The sequence below is a fragment of the Pogoniulus pusillus genome, chromosome 23 (assembly GCF_015220805.1).
Source record: "Pogoniulus pusillus isolate bPogPus1 chromosome 23, bPogPus1.pri, whole genome shotgun sequence".
Classification (NCBI taxonomy): domain Eukaryota; kingdom Metazoa; phylum Chordata; class Aves; order Piciformes; family Lybiidae; genus Pogoniulus; species Pogoniulus pusillus.
The window spans coordinates 8183914-8204517 of record NC_087286.1 but is presented as its reverse complement, the minus strand read 5'-3'; the positions used below and the strand labels follow the sequence as shown (position 1 = coordinate 8204517).

The following is a 20604-nucleotide window of genomic DNA, read 5'->3' as shown; positions in this document are numbered from 1 at the left end:
CTGCCCTGGTGAGGCTGCTTCTCAAGTACTGTGTCCAGTTCTGGGCCCCCCAGTTCAAGAAGGACAGGCAATTGCTTGAGAGAGTCCAACACAGAGCCACAAAGATGATTAAGAATGGAACATCTCTGTTATGAGGAGAAGCTGAGGGAGCTGGGGCTCTGCTGCTTGGAGAGGAGGAGGCTGAGAGAGGACCTCATGAGTGTTTACAAAGATGTAAAGGGTGAATGCCAAGAGCATGGAGCCAGGCTCTGCTGGTGATGCCCAATGACAGGACAAGGGGCAATAGGTGGGAGCTGAGGCATAGGAAGTTCCATAGAAACATGAGGAGGAATTTTTTTCCCTGTAAGGGTGACAACACTGCAAGAGGCTGCCCAGGAGTTTGTGGAGTCTCTCTCTCTGGAGATATTCAAGACCTGCCTGGATGTGTTCCTGTGTGATCTGGTGTAGGTGATTCTGCTGTGGCAGGGAGGTTGGACTGGATGAGCTTTTGTGGTACCTTCCAGCCCCTGACATTCTGTGATTCTGTTGCCCCTAAGGTGAAGACCCATCAGAAATTCCAGAGGTATTTCTGAAACTGTTACACTAGCATGGATGAAGGGGAAAGCTTTAACATCTCAGCTTGCTGCAGCTGACTGTAGGGAAGCCCACGTCTGGCATCACCTGGGAGCGCCTAGAAGCAGTAGTGCCAGTGCTGGCTGCCTTGCATTTCCCAAACAGTTTGCATGGCAGTGTTTCCTCCTTCATTCTGGTATTCACACCTGGCTTCCCAGACTAGCAGGGCATTTTGCAGTCCTGTTTGGTTTGTGGCTTGTAAAATTTGGCACAATCTTCACGTTTCAGGTAAATCCATTGTAACAGAAGCACGAGTGCCAGAAGGGATTTCAGGGTACACAGAGACATTAACATTCATTGTGTTTAACTTTCTTTTCCAACAGCTTTGCTGGCATATGTGCAGTGCCCGAACAAAAGCTGTGCCTGAGTTAGATTCTGATCCTTTTTGCTTTAATTCTCCATGGGACTAATTTTTCAGCTGAAGGTAAAAAAAAGAAACCTCAGAGCTTCAGCAGCTTCCGTGAAGCTGAGCCTGTGGATATTGCCAGCGTTCTGCGTTTCAGCTGGGCAGAGTGTGGGAGAGAAAATAACATCAATAACTTAAAACAGTGGATTTTGAATCTCCTTATTCTGTCATGCTGTAAATGGGATTTGGAGCAGTGAGCAGTTAATTTTGTCAAATGGGAAATGCCCCAAAGCATTGCTGCTTCGTGATACAGATCAGGCAGCTCAGGAGGAAAGAAGGCAGTAGGTCTTATTTTAAGGGCATGTGATTTAAGGAAGAGTAAGCAAAACAAAGAGAATTTATTATGCCTTTGAAAATAATCTTTTCACCCTTACAGTGAGACTGTGGCCAAAACATTTCTCTGAGCTGTGTGTTAAAGATGTCTATTTTAAGGCACAGTCTTTTTTGGCTAACGTTGCATGTTTGCTTTGAAAATCCAAGACTCAAAGACTAACTGTGATTTGATTTTGCATCAATATTTTGTGAGAGTACTGAAGGACAGGCAGAGTCAAGAATGTTCTGAAATGATTTAGCCTTGCATATAAGGAAGATTTTAATTTTTTTTAAGTCTGTGATTTCTTTTATGTTAATGGTTTCAGTAGCTCAACATTCAGCGTGGGTTTAGTGGCCTGAAATGCAAGCACAGCATTTCATGCATTCTGCACTGACTTTTCAACTGGGCAGAAAAGTCACACACAACTGCAAAGCTGATAGGTAAAGTCTGTATTTTTAGCCAATAAATAGTTTTTTAATCCAAGAAAGCTTCAAATGCCAAAACACTGATCTTGGAGGTCTCTTCCAACCTGGTTGATTCTGTGATTCTATGAAAGTGAAAAATGAGAGAGTTTGGTAATGGATTATTGCACTTCATGGACATACATTTATTTCACATAACTCAAGCTCTTTCATCCTACTGTGTGAAAAAAAAATCCTAATATCTAGGTATCAACTTTACAATAGTCAGGTGCAGTTAATCAGTTTAATGAGCCCCAAAGAAATATGGATTTATTTGTGTGTAATGGGTCTGTGCTGAGGCCAAAGTGAATGGACCTGTTAATGCAAACAGTGCATGTAGTAAGCCTTGGATGAAAGCACAAAGGGTCATTTTAGTGGCCTTCCAGTAACTGAAGGGGGCCTACAAGAAGGCTAAACAGGGACTGTTTAAAAAGGCCTGTAGTGATAGGAGGAGGGGCAATGGTTGGAAATTAAAGAGTAGGATTAGACTGGATGTTAGGAATAAATTCTTTACCATGAGGGTGGTGGAACACTGGAACAGGTTGCCCAGGGATGTAGTTGAGACTCCATGCCTGGAGAAACTCAAAATCATACTCAACAAGGCTCTGCACAACCTGATCTAGTGGAGGATATCCCTGCCCACTGCAAGAGGGTTGGATTAGATGACTTTTGGAGGTCCTTTCCAAGACAAATCATTCTAAGATTCTTGGTGCTCTTCTTAAGAACTGCAAACTGTCATCAAGAATGAAGATTGGAATACCCATATATTGGAACAGTGAAAAAAGTGCAATCATTAAAAACATATGTACTTCTTTTTTACTCCTGTAGTTGGTTTATGGACTCTAAAGAATGCTTAGCTGCATAAAATATTTGAGCACTAAAAAGCCAATTTTACTTAGAGGAATGTAAAGAAATAACTGAATTAAATTAAAATGAAAACAATAAAATAAAGAGAGGAAAAATAATTTAATAACTCATTAAATACTGGCATTAGAAATAAAATCCTTAGGCAAAGTCTCCTCAGTCTTTGAGAGGAACTTTGAGGAGTTACTTTTGAGCCTGAAACAGTTTTTCAAGCCAGGAGAAAATGGAATTTTGCAGTAGGATTCATAAAGTGTCTGACTGCAATCTTAATGAAGGGAAAAGTGGAAGCTCCTGATACTTGTAGGGAAATGATGCTCACAGCTCCATTTTATAAAAGCAGCCTAACATTAAATAATGGTTAGGTAGTGTCAAGTAGTTTGTTTAGTATTCAGGAAAAAAATTAACATCTTCCTTCCCTAAGTGCAAGCACAATTATCCACCCACCAGTTGCAGGAACAACTGACTAGGTACGTGCTCACTTCCAGCAGTCGTGGAAGACAGGGACAGAATTGCTAAAGACTAAGGGGAAAGAGGGCTCAGATTAAAGTCCCTTCTCTTCTTTCCATTAAATACCTTTGGAGTCTGGAATCTTAGCCTTTCCCATTGCTTTTTGCTCAGTGTTTGCATGTCAGCACCATAAACTGCCCACGCCACTGCTGATGACTATGTGAGAATCCCTGAGTTACCAGGCTCTGGGATTTGCTGACATTTGCTGATGACTGCTGGTAACTGCACCCAGGACCTTGTGTTCCCAGCCCTTCTGTTTGTACTGGCCATGGGAGAACAACTTCTACACTGCAATTCCTGCATTGATTTCAGATTGTGTAAGCTACTCTGGGTAGTTCTAGCCTGCCTGTGGTGGCTGTTGGCGAAGGGTAAGGCAAAGGCATGGCAGTGCACAACCTGCTCGGGCTCCACAGGCTGCCTGGAAGCATCAGAAAGGCTTCAGCAGTCTGTTCAGACCGAATGCTGTCCTTCTGCTGTCACTAACGCCATCCCAACTGAAGGGTGTAAAACTGCTCTCAGATTGTATTTCTAGATGAGCTGCAGTGAATCTACTCTGCCCTGGTGAGGCTGCATTTGGAATATTGTGCCCAGGTCTGGGCCCCTCCATTCAGGAAGGACCTCAGGGAGCTGCTTGAGAGAGTTCAGCACAGAGCCTCAAAGATGAGGGAGTGGAACATCTTCCTTATGAGGAGAGCCTGAGGGAGCTGGGAGTCTTTAGCTTGGAGCAGAGGAGCCTGAGGGATGACCTCCTTAATTTTTATAAATGTGTAAGGTGTGAGTGCATGGAGCATGGAGCTCTGCTGGGTGATGTGCAGTGACAGGACAAGGGGCAATGGTTGGAAGCTGAGGCATAGGAAATTCCATGGAAACATGAGGAGGATTTCTTTTTTCCTGTGAGGGTGACAGAACACTGGAACAGGCTGTCCAGAGGGGTTGTGGAGTCTCCCTCTCTGGACGTATTCAAGACCTGCCTGGATGCATTCCTGTGTGACTGTGCTCTAGGTGATCCTGCTCTGGCAGGGGGAGTTGGGCTGGATGAGCTTTTGAGGTCACTTGCAGCCCCTAACATCCTGTAATCTCATTATTATGCTAATAGACAGGATTAAACAGACCAATCTATTTCACTGCAGTGAGCTGCAAGCTGGGAGGATGCACATTTCCAGTAACTGGACTTTAGCATGATAAAATACATCCCGGAACATCAGACACACTCTTAAGTAGTCCTCCATATATCTGGCACTCTGTGCAAGTCTTCAAGCACATCTGATGCACAGAAGAAGTTTCTCCATGGGAGGAATGCTATTCTGTGATTCTGTGTGGTTCTGTGAATTCACTGTAGGTGCTTCTGTAATCAGGAATTCTTGAGCAGATCTGATCTTGTTTTCCTTTTCCAAATAGTTTGCAGTGGCTAGAGAACTTCTGAACCATTCACAGAGCATTTTGCTGTGGCAGTGCCTCTCAGCCAGCTGGCAGAAATACCAACCTAGTGATACCTTTACTGTCTTTGCTACACTTTTTTCTCCTCCATCTGATTCTGGGCTGCTAAATGTGTGCAAAGTAGAGGCACCAGTGTATCCCTGGAGGTCACCAAGCTGGAGAGCATTTTGGCAGAGAAGGAACTGGGAAATCCTGGTGGACACCAAGCTGGATGTAAGCTAGCAATGTGCCCTTGTGGCAAAGATCAGTGGGGTCCTGGGATGCATTAGGTGAAGTCTTGCCAGCAGGTCAGGGAAGATGATCTTTCTCCTCTTCTCCACATTGGTGAGGCCACACCTGGACTATCATGTCCCATTCTGGGTTGCTTGATACAAGAGAGACATGGGCATGCTGGAGAGTCCAGCAAAGGGTCACAAGGATGATTAGAGCATCTCTGCCCTGAGGAAAGGCTGAGGGAGGTGGAACTGTTCAGCCAAGAGAAGGCTCAAGGGAGGGATCTCATCAGTGTAGAAAAGTAATTGGTAGGAGAAGGGTGCAAGGAAGACAGAACCAAGCTCTTTTTAGTGATGCCCAGTGACAGGCCAGTGGTCTTCAGCTGATACATGTGAGGTTCCCTCTGAACATCAGGAAACACTTCTTCCCTGTGAGGGTGACCAAGCAGTGAGACAGGTTTCCCAAAGAGATGATGGAGGCTTCTTTCTTGGAGGTATTCAACAAATGTGTGGACATGGTCCTGGGCAAGTGTCTGTAGATGTTCCTGCTTGAGCGAGAGAGTTAGAGAGATGACCTCCAGATGTCAAGCACAGTTATCAAAGCCCAAGAAGATCACTGGTCTATGCTTTCTCTGTCTCAACAGTGTGTTCAAATGGAAAATGTTGCAGGAGCTGATTTTTCTCTCTCAGTATGTGTTCCATGTGGACTTTGAAACCCAGATCATTACTGTGCACTTAAGAATATATAATCCACTATTCTGTTTTCCTTGCAGGTGTTTTATATCTTCAGTATGGAGATGACACAAAGCAGCTGAGGATGCCAAATGAAATTACAAGCACAGACACAATCCGTGCCCTTTTTGTAAGTGCCTTCCCCCAGCAGCTGACGATGAAAATGCTGGAATCTCCCAGTGTGGCCATTTACATCAAGGATGAGAGCAGAAACATATACTATGAATTGTGTGATGTGAGGTAAGTAAACGTGGAATTACAGCTGCTGGGGTGGGGGATTTGGTTTGGTTTAGCGCACTCGCAGAATAAAGAGGAGTGGAGTTGATAAGTATCTGGCAGATAGTGGCCTGACACAAAAGGCATGTTCAGTGGTGGCTGAGTAACGTGGGAGGTCTGGCCTGACACTGCCTTCAGCTATAGGTGCAAGGTTTGTTGCGCAAGCCATGCTTACAATACGCACTTACAGTACACACATACAATACAAACTTACAATACACACTTGCATACAATACACACTTACAATACGCATGCTTACAATACACACAGACATACAATACACACATGCTTACAATACACTCATACAATACACACAATACGCATGCTTACAATACACACATGCTTACAATACACACATACAATACACACTTACAATACACTCATACAATACACGCTTACAATACACACATGCTTTCACTACACTCATACAATACGCACTTACAGTACACACATACAATACAAACTTACAATACACACTTGCATACAATACACACTTACAATACGCATGCTTACAATACACACATGCGTACAATACACACATACAATACACACTTACAATACACACATGCTTACAGTACACTCATACAATACACTCATACAATACACACATGCTTACAATACACAGGCATACAATACACACAATACACACAGACATACAATACACACAGACATACAATACACTCATACAATACACACAGACATACAATACACACACAATACACACATGCTTACAATACACTCATACAATACACACATGCTTACAATACACACAGACATACAATACACACATGCTTACAATACACTCATACAATACACACATGCTTACAATACACTCATACAATACACACATGCTTACAATACACACAGACATACAATACACACATGCGTACAATACACTCATACAATACACACATGCTTACAATACACTCATACAATACACACATGCTTACAATACACACAGACATACAATACACACATGCTTACAATACACTCATACAATACACACATGCTTACAATACACTCATACAATACACACATACTTACAATACACACAGACATACAATACACACAATACACACACATACAATACACTCATACAATACACACATGCTTACAATACACTCACACAATACACACGTACAATACACACATGCTTACAATACACATAGACATACAATACACACAATACACACATGCTTACACTACACATAGACATACAATACACACAGTACACACATGGTTACAATACACACACATACAATACACTCATACATGCTATACACACATGCATGCAGTACAGCTTCACATATTTAATATTTCAAGCTTTAACTGAGACAAATATTTAAATTACAGAGTGCAAAATAAACATTTACCCCAAATCTGATGTTTTCTTTGCTGAGAGTGCAAAGTCTGACCCTTGTGAGCCTGAAGTTCCAAATATGAATGTCACTGGCATCCTCACAACAGTGCCAATTATGCATCATCTAACCCTGCCAAAGATCTCTGGCACTGGTGGCTGCTGCTGCAGCAGCCCCACCGCCTTCCTATTGCGTGTCAGGATGCAGCAACTATCACAGTCACTTCCCTTCACTGATCCAGAGCTTGGTCAATAAGTGATCTGACCAACATCTGGGTGCACCTTTCCATCCTTTATTTTATGGAAGTACAGCTGCTTAATTAAGCATCTTCCTTCAGTCCTGAAGTCTGTACTCTTTAAGCAGAAGCGAGATGTTCTCAAAGTCCCCAGAACGTCCCAAACCATTCAGCAACAAAGCTCAGGCACACCTCAGCCATTACACTTTGTCAAAACTCTTCATGGAAACACAGTGGAACTCTGTGCCATCCATTTCATAAGTTATGTGATAAAAAGAATAGCAAGAGGAGCATAAGAAGATGAAGGAGGTGTTTCTTCAGCACCAGTCTGCCACTACTACCATGTGGAAGTCAGCAAAGTGTACTGCCCAGTGCTGCCTTCTTTATTCTGAAGATCCTGTGGCTTAGGTGCTTCTCCATATAATGCTGCAGTTGGAAGAGCAGGTTGGAGCTTTTCTAACCTTGCCCCTCCCAAGTCTCCCATTCCTCTTCTTAACCTTTGAAGAGCACCATACTCCATTTTCTCACCTCTGAATCTATCCGCTGCCTTGTCATTAGCCAGCCTCTTGGATTTCAGTTTCTGGTTTTTTATCTTCCTTTGCAGACTCCCACACCCCTGTTTGGCCACTGTAACACCTGATGTTAAGACCCATCTGATTTTTTTTTGCATCATCATGTACTCAAGCTTCTTCTCCATCAGTCTGTTCACAAGACTGAATCAACTGATTAAATCACGACAGGGGTTGCTATGTCTCTGTTGCCAAGTGCATTATTGCCACCATCATCCAGCCCATCGGCTCCTCTCTCACTTTATCCCTCCATCTTCCCTTCAGTTTCAGACTAACACTTTATGATTTCATCTCCTCCCTGCTCCCAAGAATGTGGTTGTTGATTATCTTAATACCACTCCACTTTTTTTTCCCCTTGCTCCCATTGCAGGCGTCACTCTGCCAACCTCAGGCCTGGCTCAGTCCCAGCATCTGCTTCCTCTGGTCCTATGCCTGTATTGTAGAGCATTCCTGGAGGAAATCCCATGACCCAGCTGACTTCCTCTCTCCCTCAGTTCTGCCACCCTCCTCACTAAGGAAACATCAGCAATTCCAGCTTAGTGGAGTCCACAGCGTGCTCTACCAGCTGCATGTTCCCCACCTTTGAGTCATTTCCACAGCTTCTTGCACTTCACAAGGTCTTGCTGGTGTCTCTTCTCAGAGAACAGCTGAAATGAAGTATCTGTCATCTTTCCCTCTTTTCCTTGCCATGTCTTCCTTTAATTTTCTTTCCTCCTTGTCTAAACCCAGGTGTTTTGGCCCACTCTTGGAGCCTGTCTCATGTTCCTCTGTGCCTCACATCCCTTTCTTTATCTTTTTATTGAGTTACTATGCTATTAAAGTGCCTTCTCTTACATTGCAAACCTGATTCTGTGCCTCCCAACAAAGCTCTCCCTGGGCACAATATACATTTCCACTTCCCACCTCATCACCTTTCTCTCTTGCATTGAGCAGTCACTATAGTTGTTGCCTGGAGTTTTTACTTTTCTTATTCTGTCACAGACCTATTTCCAACCTGTTTGAAGTTTTATTCTTCTAATTCAAACTGTTTTTTTTTTATTCTCTGCTCTTCCACTGCAATTACCAAAGTCACCAAATGGCCACCCTTTTGTGCTCACTCTTCAAAAGTTTTTCTTCATCTCTTTTTAGGGGCTGGACTGGATGACCTTTAAAGGCCACTTCCAACCCAAACCATTCTATGATTCGTGCAACTTTGATTTTCTTTTGTTTCAACAGCTATGCTTTCTTGGTTTCTTCTTGTCTCTCTCCTCTCCATTCAGGTATCACCTGAGAAATGCTATTCTCAAATGCTGATTTTCTGTTTCATTGTTTTCAGGGCTTTGGCCTCCTTCCTTTACCATGCCTATACCTGTCTCCATCATCTTATCCCTCTGGATTAGTTGACTTATCAACCACCTTGATGATTCTCCCATTTACTTTTTTGTCTCTCCTTTACTCTGGGATTCATATGAGTGGAAATTTTACATCCACCTTTTGAGCTGGTTGTGATTAATCCTATGAAATGATCTGATAAATTATACATGCCAGAAATCCTAGCTGTTAAAATCTTTCCTGTGGATGTGTGCAGTTGGGTGACACAAATCCTGCCTCTTCTGCCCAAACTAACATCTCTTTTAATGTAATCTGTGTCCAGTTCTGGGACCCCACGTTCAAGAAGGACGTAGAACTGCTTGAGTGAGTTCAGTGCAGAGCCACAAAGATGATTAATGGAAGGGAACATCTCTCTTATGAGGAGAGACTGAGGGATCTGAGGCTCTTAAGCTTGGAATACAGGAGACTAAGAGGTTACCTCATCAATGTTTATAAAGATGTAAAGGGTGAGTGCCAAGAGGCTGGAGCCAGGCTCTGCTTGTGATGCCCAGTGACAGGACAAGGGGCAAGGGATGGAAGTTGAGGCATAGGAGGTTCCATAGAAACATGAGGAAGATTTTTTCTGCTGTGATGGTGACAGAACACTGGAACAGGCTGCCCAGAAGGGGGTTGTGGAGTCTCCCTCTCTGGAGATATTCAAGACCTGACTGAATGTGTTCCTGTGTGATCTGCTCTAGGTGATCCTGCTGTGGCAGGGGGGTTGAACTGGATGAGCATTTGAGGTTCCTTTCAACCCCTTGCATTCTGTGGTAGTCTCATGGAGCATTAATTTCAACCTAGTTTATGTTGTCATTCATTAGGCCATGACACTGCTTCCTCTTTTCTTTCTTTCTTTGTTTTAAATCACCAGGTTCACCTTTCCACTTAAGCCCATAACTTGATCCTTCTCTTAAAGCAGTACAGGGCTCTGCATCCAGCATAGATTTCAGACTTTTTAATGCCTAATATCCCTGTGATGCAGCCTGTCCTTTCCCAGCATGCAGTGAAAAAACACTCAGCTAATTCTGATAGCAACTGCTGTAATGGTCTTCCCTCAGCACTTGGTGCAGGTGATCCTGTTCATTCTCACCCATTCAAATGAAGCAACAAAGATCATTCTTTCAGTTTGACAAGAAGACTATTTCACATGCAGTGTTTTCATTTGTCCTCTGGCTGTGTCTTTTCCATCTCATTAAATACAAACTATTTGTCTTCATTGTGAGGGTTCCTGCAAGCCCACTTCACGGCTACTTTTCATTTCTGGTTCAGCACCAAGTGCCATCTGCCTCCACTTGGTGAATAATGCCGGCTACACCTCTTTAATTTTCAAACAAGTGCCTTTGCCCTCTCTCTCAGACAGCCCTCTAAAGGGCAAGGAAGGTGTCCTCCACAGACACCTCAAAAGCCACTGCCGTGGTCTCCTTCCCACTCTCTGTGTGGCACTGCCTGCTGAGAGCATGCTCCCGGTCCCAGGATCTGTTTATTGCTCTCCTGGCTGTAGGAGCTGTAGTCTTCTTGTTTCTTTTTGTTCCCTTATCTTCCTGCAGCTATCCTCTTGGCTTTTGTCTTCTATTCACCTTGCAAGCTGGTGAAGAGGTTGTGTTCCTGGGGTGTTTATACAGCACACACAGATCAACGAGGCCTTTGAACCTGCCAAGAGCATCTGGGAGCTACAGCAACGCAAAGAATAGTGCTAATGCAAGCAGAGTAATATATATCTGCTATCAGGCATGTTTATCTCAGAGCAGCAACATGAGGTGAAACAGAATTCACTTCAGAGATCAAATGCTTAGTATTTTGGTGCTGTGCCTTGCAGCAGTGTTTTACTTTGAAGTGTCATGTTTCCACAAGAAATATTTATGGAGAATGCTTTTGAAACAATCTCAAGTTAGCCGAGGCACTGCCTCATGATCATCAGACACAAAAGGCGGCAGGTGACATTTGTTAACAGGAGCAATGTGCTGTTGCTTGAACTGAAGGTGGAGAGAGCTTGCTTTGTATCAGAATGTGTTTCCCAGTCCGAGGCACAAAAAATAGTAACTGAGACTCCCAGTGCAAGCAAAAGGGTCGTGTCTGCAAGATGGAAAAGGGTTTGTGTTACCATCAATAATTGAAGGACTTGAACTTGCCGCGAGGTAGCAATTTTCCTATGCACTCTACAAGTAAACACTCATAAATACTGAACTTCTCATCAGCCCTGCAGTTCTTAAACAGAAGGCACTGATCTGTCTCTCAAGCTGTAGGGTTTCTTTAATAACTGCTTGACATCTCCAACAGCAGCACAAGTTCTGACTAGCTACCCGTTCAAAGCCATCACTGATTGCAATATGACATCGTAAGAAAGAAATTGGACCTGCCCAAGAATCCTTTCCTTCATTTTTAAATGATAATCCTGGCGATTAAGATCAGTTCACTAGGCTTGTAGCTGCACCTGGAGGAAAGGAATTCAGTCACATGTGTAAGTAAATTCTCTGGAGATCACTCCTGGGAAATGAAAGGAATCACAGCTTTGCAGGGATGTAAGCAAGCATAGGTTGGAAGCGTTGCTACCAATTAAAGATTCAGAAGAAATCAGCAGAACTCAGGGCAAGTGTCTATGCCACAGGGGGTTTTGGAAGGTAGGTTTTGAAACTGTACAGAAAACTTCTGGCAGCTAACTCTTTTCCTAAATGCAGTAGCTGAAAAACAAACTCATCCATGACAAAGTGTTGGGTCCTAATTAAACAAAACTATTCTCTTAGGGCTTTCCATCTAAGCTATTTCTGTCTCACCTTTCATCAAAACTTTTTTGCTTGTTTAAATTTCTCCACCCCCAACCCCCTGTCTTTATTGTAGGTGAAGTTTAGAAGGAGGATTTAAGTGCTACTGAATTTTCAGCTTTTGTGGGTTTTTCTTTTTTCCTGTTTGTGAGCCAGCTGATAATTAGAATTGCCTCCAGAGTAACCGCAGTTCGACTGTTTTCCTTTTGATAGTCTTGCTTCTCAGAAAAGCCAACCCCCCCCCCACCAACCCTCACATAGGCTGAGCACACAATAAAACATGTAAATATTAACTAAATGCTTTTGAGTGCTGTGTAAGTGCTGAAGCTCTATTGTCTTCAAAGTGTTTTCACTCTATGGCAGGAGCTTGAAAGAAACTTTACCCTATCTAATTTTTATGGGTGTGGAGCTGGAGCGAAAGAATGATACTTCCCATGGGAAAGAGAATCAAAGTAGGCTTTTGTTTGTTTGTCTGGGTCTAAGTTATGGCATTTGAGTTTTTCTTATGGAGAGGCTGCAGCCCTAACTGTGTTTGTGTTACCTGAGACTTTTTTGGGCAGCAGAGCAAATAAAAACTACTTTTCATCTGTTACCATCGCTGATTCTTTTGATTCCAGGAATATTCAAGACCGATCTTTCCTTAAAGTTTACAACAAAGATCCTGCACATGCATTTAATCACACTTCCAGAGCTGTAAATGGAGATATAAGGGTAAGTAACAACTCTTTCCTCCAGCTTTTATGGTAAATGTTTGAATTCTGGTATGTAGACAATAGCTCATAAAACCTAGGGCATATGGGAGATGTGTGGTAGTGGGAACTGATAATGCCTACTGTGATGTTTCTTAACTACTTTGCTTTTTCCAGTTACTTGCCCTCAGCATTAACTGTTTTGCTGCTGTTTGCTAGCATTAAAGCATGTGAATCAAAACACAACCTTTTAATTACTTACTTCAAGACACAAACAGTGCTCAGAGTTTATTTAAGTTCTTATTTGGTGTTTCCAAAGCTTTTTCCAGTGAAGCATGGCACGCCAGCAATACTTCAGCAGGGATGGGTTTGCAGTGGCTGAGCAGGTGTACCTAGCTTGAAGTCCTTTAATACATGTTGTAAATGACCATTTCAGACAGGGAATTCTGATAAATACCTGTTGTGGTGCAAATGGGTTTGTCTTTTTCTAACATTTTCTACCTGTTCTGAAGGAGGACCTGTATATTTGTATTTTCAGGTGCACATTTTGTATTGGAAAACCATAAAGAAAGCATTTAAAACATCTTTGATTTCTCTCTGTCACTGTCTCTATCATTTGCTGGACTGTGATCTCCCACCGTGATGTGGAGACAGCAAGAGATGCAACCTTGCAGCATGTCTTCCACCACAGCTCATGTTCTTCCTCACACTGAGGTGGAACTCCTCGTGCTTTAGATTATTTCCATTACCCCTTGTCCTATCACAGGGCACAACTGAGCAGAGTCTGGCCCCTCCCTCTTGACCCCCAGCCCTCAGATAATTATGAACATTGATTAGATCTGCTCTAAGTCTTCTCTTCACCAGACCAAAAAGCCCCAGGTCCCTCAGCCTCTCCTCACAGGGCAGTGCTCCAGCCCCTTCATCATCTCTGTAGCCCTCTCCTCCCCACCTATCCTAGGTCTGTCCCCAAGAAACAGTACAACCAAATGAGCTCGATGGGGCCAGAAGGGAAAGCCACTACTGTCCTACCTGCCCTGTGGCTTTTGCCTGTGAATCCAAAGTGAATCCAACAGTGTGGAAAATTTCCTGTGAAGTGATTTGCTTAATTGCACATTTGCTTCTTGCTTTCATTATCAATTCTGAGCGTGTCTCACCACTTTATTATTAGCATTTCACGTGAGCACTTCTGCTGTTCCAACAGTTTAGGGCCTCATTATTTGAGCAAGATGCCAATGGCTTCTTTACAGGCACTATTCCCAACCACCTCTCATTGGTGTGCTTCAATTATAAAATGGTCTCTTTTTTTTTTGATAGATCAGGCTTCTAATTACTTGATTATTCACAGTGCTGCACATGGAGCATGAGAGAGCAAATAAAGGTGCTCCAAAGGGCTGATGTGGCTTTCAGTCCCTGCTTTAAGACCCTGAAATTCTTCCATTCCAGTTATATCCCTGTAGCAGTGGCAGGGTGTGTGCAAAGCACCTCACTGCTATGGGAAAGCTTGACAGACTGTCATGACATTTGCTGTTCCACTGTGGCTTTATAAAGCTGTGCTCTGCTGTTCTTCTTCCCTGTCCAGTGGGTACTGGAGGTTTCTACTTTTTATCTGTGTGCTTCAAACCAGTTTTCAGATAGAGTTAACTGCTCTGGTAGCTGCAGATATTCAAAAGCAAAGATCTTTGGCCCTCATCCAGGTGTTAAACAGAGTAGCTGTGGACACAAGTGCAACTCCTCTGCAAAAATTCTGCTAATTGATATTGCTCATTTTAAAATGCTGTGTGGTACAACAAATAATGCACACTTGGTATCTCCTGGTTATGGTTGAGTTATCTCTCTTTGACGAGAAGGAAGGGGCAGCCTCTTCTCACTTGGGCCATGTAATAGAACAAGGGGCAGTGAGATGTGAACTACAGCACAGGAAGTACCACCTCAACATGAGGAAAAACTTCTTTACTGGAAGGTTCATGGAGCACTGGAACAGGCTCCCCAGTGGGGTTGTGGAGTCTCCTTCTCTGGAGGCTTTCAAGACCCATCTGGAAGTGTTCCTGTGCAACCTGCAATAGATTATATGATACTGCTGTGGCAGGGGGTTGGACTCAATGATCTCCAGAGTTCCCTTCCAACCCCTGACATCCTGTGATCCTGTTCATAAAGGTGACACAGCGATGACTTTGGCAGAAGTGGTGATTTCATGGCACAATATTTTATAGATGCCTTTTGAAAATTCTGTGGAGCCTTGAAATTGCTATTTCCTCATTTGCCTTTTCCCTTGCATTGGCAAATTGCTCCTCTTTCTGGTCTGAGAGGGGCTTTGTGGAGAAGCATGCAAAAAGTCTGCTCTTTGATCTGTGTAAACTTCTGCACTTCAAAGTGATGAGCATGGAGGAGAAGTGATTTCTTGAGCTCCGGAAACAATCAAACCTGTCTGTTTAAAGATGTGTGTCTTTTGGTTGTATTTCTCCTTGTGTGCCAAAGCCTACATCCCAACTGAGGCTTTTCCCAAAAAAGAGGCTTGTGTAATGCACTCTCTGATGCACAACCTCTGGGACTCTGCACAGCTGGAGCACACACTGCAACTTTTCCCCTGTTCATCAGAAATGCTGTAGGAACTTCTCACAAATCTCTAGTTTGGCAACGTTTGTAAAGGGGTCTAATAGCTTCTACCTTTTGGTTAGATGTGGTTGAAGTTTGCCTCCAGATTCACAGGTTTAGTTGGTCAGAGGAGACAACCATCAATGGATTGTCTGTAGGAGACAACCATCAGTTGAAATCAACCATCAGTTGGAATCAACCATCAAATGGTCTGGTGAAGAGAAGACTTAGAGGGGATCTAATCAATGTCTATAAGTATCTGAGGGCCAAGGGTCAACAGGGAGGGGCCAGACTCTGCTCAGTTGCACCCTGTGACAGGACAAGGGCTAATGGGTATAGACTGCAGCACAGGGAGTTCCATCTCAACATGAGGAAGAACTTCTTTACTGTAAGGCTAACAGGCTTTTCAGAGAGATTGTGGAGTCTCCTTCCCTGGAGACTTTGAAGTCCTGTCTGGATGTGTTCCTATGCAGTCTGCACTAAGTTCTATGGCCCTGCTCTGGCAGAGGGGTTAGACTTGATGATCTATGGAGGTCCCTTCCAACCCCTAACATCCTGTGATTATATACAAGGGACAATCATTGATGGATTATCTATAGGGGACAACCATTGATGGATCATCTGTTCCTCTTTGCTTAGCAAACCAGAATGAAGGGGATGGAAGTGAGGGACAACTGAGCAATCTGTGCAGTTTGTGTACTGGTATTTCATGGGAAGCAACAGATTGTGGAAAAAACTTTGCTTTTCTTCCCTCCTCTTGTACTTGCCCATCTCTGCTCTGGGTAAATGGATGGTTTTCAATTTTGTGTGCTCTGTGGGTGCTAAATTCACTCTTGTGGGAAGCAGGGAGTAAGTTTTGTAAACACTGTGCTCTGCGTCATGGTAAGAGCAGCTTATTGTCAGACTGGCTGAAAGAACAATGTTTAGAATATCATGAATTAGCCATTGTAAATACATTTTTCCATGGTGATTTGTGAGCGTGGTTGTGTGTCCTGCCATGTGTGAGTTAATGCTTCAGGCTTTTGAGGTTTGGGGAAGTTTTGCCTTTACAGATTTTTCTACTGTTTGCCTTCTTGTCCCTTTGGAACATTTATCCCTGTGTTTGATGATGTTCAGGCTTCTATTCATGTGATTTATAATCATTTCCATGTAACAGACCCAAAATAATCTCAGAAAGTGATGTTAGCTGCCAGCTTGGACACCTGTTTTAACTACCAAACAGATGTGAGACCTGCATAAGAACTGGCAGTAGCTCTTGAAGTATTAAGTATTATCCATATGGACGAGAAGAGTCAGAACGTGCATGAGGAGTGTGGGGCTCTGTGCGTTTCTGCTATCAGACTGCTCACCTTTCAGGTCCCACAGTTCTAATTTTCCACATCTTCTTTCTGTTTCCTGCATTTTTCTGCACGGGTTGTGTTTGAGAAAGGGGTTGTGCAAGCTCTAAAGGACAGTTTCTCTTGGAACCTTTCAGAGTGCCTGTCTTTCTTATTGCTGATACTGTGCCGTGACCATTTATGTCCTGAAGAGCATAGTTTCTTTGACAGCTCTGCTGTGGTGAATGCTGTTGGGAATTAGAGGTAGCCACATGCTGCCATCTCACTGAATATCCATGTTTGTACTCTTCCTTTTTTAATTGCTTTTCTTAGTTACTACTCTTCCTTTCCCAAAATATACACTGACCATTTCTAGCAGCTACTGTCTTTGGAAAAAAGCCTTCTCATTGCTGCATTTCATTCATTTGTTCCTTGTATTCACTTAACCCCTTGCAGAATCATAGTCATAAAAGTTGAAAAAGACCTCTAAGATCAAGTCCAACCATCAGCCCAACACCACCATGCCCACTAAACCACTTCCACATCTGCATCGTTTTTTAACATCTCCAAGGACAGTGACTCCATCACCTCCTGGGCAGCCTGTTCCAGTGCCTGACCACTCTTGTAGCAATGAAATTTTTCCTAATATCCAACCTAAACCTCTCCTGGTGCAACTTGAGGCCATTTCCTTTTATTCTATCACCTGATAGCTGAGTGAAGAGACTGAAGCTCACCTCACTACAACCTCCTTTCAAGGGGTTGTAGAGAGTGATGAGGTCTCCCCTCAGCCTCCTCTTCTCCAGACTAAACAACCTCAGTTCCCCCGCCCCTCCTCACCAGCCCTGTTCTCCACACCCTTCACCAGCTTCATTGTCCTTGTCTGGACCAACTCCAGCACCTCAGTGCCTTTCTTGCATTGAGGAGCCCAAAGCTGAAGACAGTGTTGAAGGTGCAGGAGGTGCTCATAACATTTATCACCGCTTTCTGGATCACTGTGCAATGATACTCGCCTTGGACAAAATGCTCTCTTGTGCCCAAATGTGTAGGTGATCTTTTTATTCTCTCCAGCACTGTTTTGAATCCCAGTGCAGATGCACATGCCCTGCCATGCTGCTCTGTGCCATTACAATGAACTTTTGTGATTTGCATGTCCATGAAGGGGAAGAGACTTTCTCAGACTTACCGGATATAGTGTGCAGGTTGCCTCTCTTATCAGTGTTCCACTGTGGTACATAGATTGAATGTCAGCAGATTACACTAAAGAGCTGATGGAAGACCTAATAGCAGGGTCCTCATAGCAGGGAGACATTATAGACACCTTTCAGTACCTGAAGGAAGCCAACAAGAAAGCTAGAGAGGCACTTTTGGCGTGGAATTGTACTGAGGAGGGGCAGATTTAGACTGGAGATTAGGAAGAAATTATTTACAGTGAGGGTGGTGAGACACTGGAACAGGTTGCCCAGGGAGGTCGTGGGTGCCCCCTCCCTGAAGGTGTTCAAGGCCAGGTTGGATGAGACCTTGAGCAACATTATCTAGTGGAAAGTGTCCCTGCTTATGCAGGTGGGTTGGAACTAGATGGTCTTTAAGGTCTTTTCCAACCCAAACCATTCTATGATCCTATAACTGCTGAATGAATTGAATTTCTTTGGAGGTGTGACAGCTCCTTTTCTTATGGGATTGCTGCTCTAAGCCCTAGGTGACTCCAAGTGGAAGTGATTCCCCCACTGAACGTGCACAGCCTGCTTTTTGTCCTCTTTCCCTACACCCTCCTTTTGTGGCATGACCAAAAGGGGCAGAATCCTACATTATCATCTCCCCTTTCTGCCATTGCAACTTGTCTGAATATCTCAGCTGAGATATTCAGCTGGTGGCTCAGCTCGATCCAAATGATGTTGGTTTATGCAGCAGTTTGCTTTGAGCTTCATCTGCCTGCCAATTTTGAGAATTGGGAAGGAATTTTAACCTCATTACAAAGTGGTGGCTGTTTAGCTTGGCAGTCTTTCCCTTCCCAACCACCTGCCCTACAGCCTGTCTGTTACACTTTGAATCACAGAATAGAATCATAGAATCAACCAGGTTGGAAGAGACCTCCAAGATCATCCAGGCCAACCTAGCACCCAGCCCTAACCAGTCAACCAGACCATGGCATCAAGTGCCTCAGCCAGGCTTTGCTTCAATACCTCCAAGGATAGTGCCTCCACCACCTCCCTGGGCAGCCCATTCCAATGCCAATCACTCTCTCTGGCAACAACTTCCTCCTAACATCCAGCCTAGACCTCCCCTGGCACAACTTGAGACTCTGTCTCCTTGTTTTGTTGCTGATTGCCTGGGAGAAGAAACCAACCCCACCTGGCTACAACCTCCCTTCAGGTAGTTGTAGACAGCAATGAGCTCTGCCCTGAGCCTCCTCTTCTCCAGGCTGCACACCCCCAGCTCCCTCAGCCTCTCATTGGGTTGGTTGTGGTCTTCAATCAACATACAGCCTTTGAGTGCTGCCAGCAGCTGATTTGTTCATTCCATCCTCTGGCTCAGTATTGTTTTTTCATTGCACACTGAGGAAGAAGGGGAAAAAAAGGAAAAATAACAGCTCCTTGCAGTATGTAGAAATACTTAGAAGCAAAGTATTTTGTTGGAAAGTAGTTCAAGCAATACATGGGATGAATGCAGTTTGGTGCTAGGGTGGCTACAGGACAGCAGTTCTCTAAGTTGCCATGTGCTTGCCCTGCTGATCTTCTGGCTGTGAAACTTTGTTTTCCTTTGGGAAGCAAAAAAAAAAAAGGGAAGGAAAAGAGCAAGCAAACACTAATACCTCTATTATCTGACAGGGACCTTCCAAGTGATACAGATCTCCTCTTCCCTGCTGGTTTGCTGTCTGCTTTTGCGAACGCTCTTCTTGTCATCGAGGGGTTATGACAACATGAGCCATATTGTATTTATAAACATCACGTGCTTCCTTGATATGACTTGCAGTGGCTGCCAGACTGAACACATGGCAGAAACATTTCTCATTAGCTCAGCATTGGTTTTGGTTATGCTGATTTCCGGGACAGGAAAAATGCCTTCCCTACTCAGCTGTAACTTGCGTACAGTAGAAAGAAAGCCTCTGAGTGTCCGCGGAGGCTTTTGAGCAGAGAGGCTACAGCTCTTTTAGCCCACATGTTTTGTCTGAGGGAAAGAGAAAAAGTGGTTTCTTTTGAAGAGAAGATGTCATGGCATGTACTGCTGAAACTAATTCTGCATTAGAATACCTGCCAGAGTCGCCCAGAAACAGAACTCACCGAGAGATGTAAGGTAAGACGATGCTTATAAATAATGAAAGTTGTCTAATTCCTTCTCTTCCTCTTCTTTTTTTATGCATCCCAAACTAAAAGATACTTTCAGATTCACTGGGAGTGTAAATCAGAACAATGAAAACTGTTTCTTCTTCCTCGAGCCATGTGGGAAAAGAAATGTTTGATTGCTCTCTCTAAATCACCAAACTCTGCTCTCAGATTTTATGTCTGTGCTCCAAACCTACGTATTAAACACCAAATGTTGTTCTCCAACTTACCTGTACAAATCTGGCTGTGAGCAAAACATATAAAAGAAGTCTCTGATGTTCTGAATGTTTTAACTGATACAGATTTTTGCTACTGTAGCTTTGAGAGGGTTGTCAGTAGTTAACCAATTATTTATGCAACTACAGAGCTGCGGATAGTGAGAAGTAGCTGCATCAGACCAGACTCTGGTGAAAGACTGAGTGTGCCTGTTCTTGTTCATTCATATGTCCTTTGATATACAATACCTACTGCTGCCTAAATCCAGTGGTGATGGGAAAGTGGATAGAATTTTAAGGAAAAAGATCTTTTAAAAGTGTTAGCTACACATAAACCAATATCTGAATCTCAGCTATTACCTGGCAGAAAGTTGGTGTGTG

General features: G+C 43.5%; 1 protein-coding gene across 16 annotated transcripts in view; it reads left to right on the top strand.

Annotated features, from left to right (window-relative positions):
• The window catches only part of KIAA1217 (KIAA1217 ortholog), a 501320-nt gene that overhangs the window by 385616 nt on the left and 95100 nt on the right, over nucleotides 1–20604 (top strand). For all 16 annotated transcript variants that reach the window (XM_064162493.1, XM_064162489.1, XM_064162494.1 and 13 more), the window contains 2 exons: nucleotides 5586–5784; nucleotides 12709–12802. In XM_064162493.1, the coding sequence (XP_064018563.1) occupies nucleotides 5586–5784; nucleotides 12709–12802 (293 nt within the window). The remainder of the gene's footprint in view (nucleotides 1–5585; nucleotides 5785–12708; nucleotides 12803–20604) is intronic.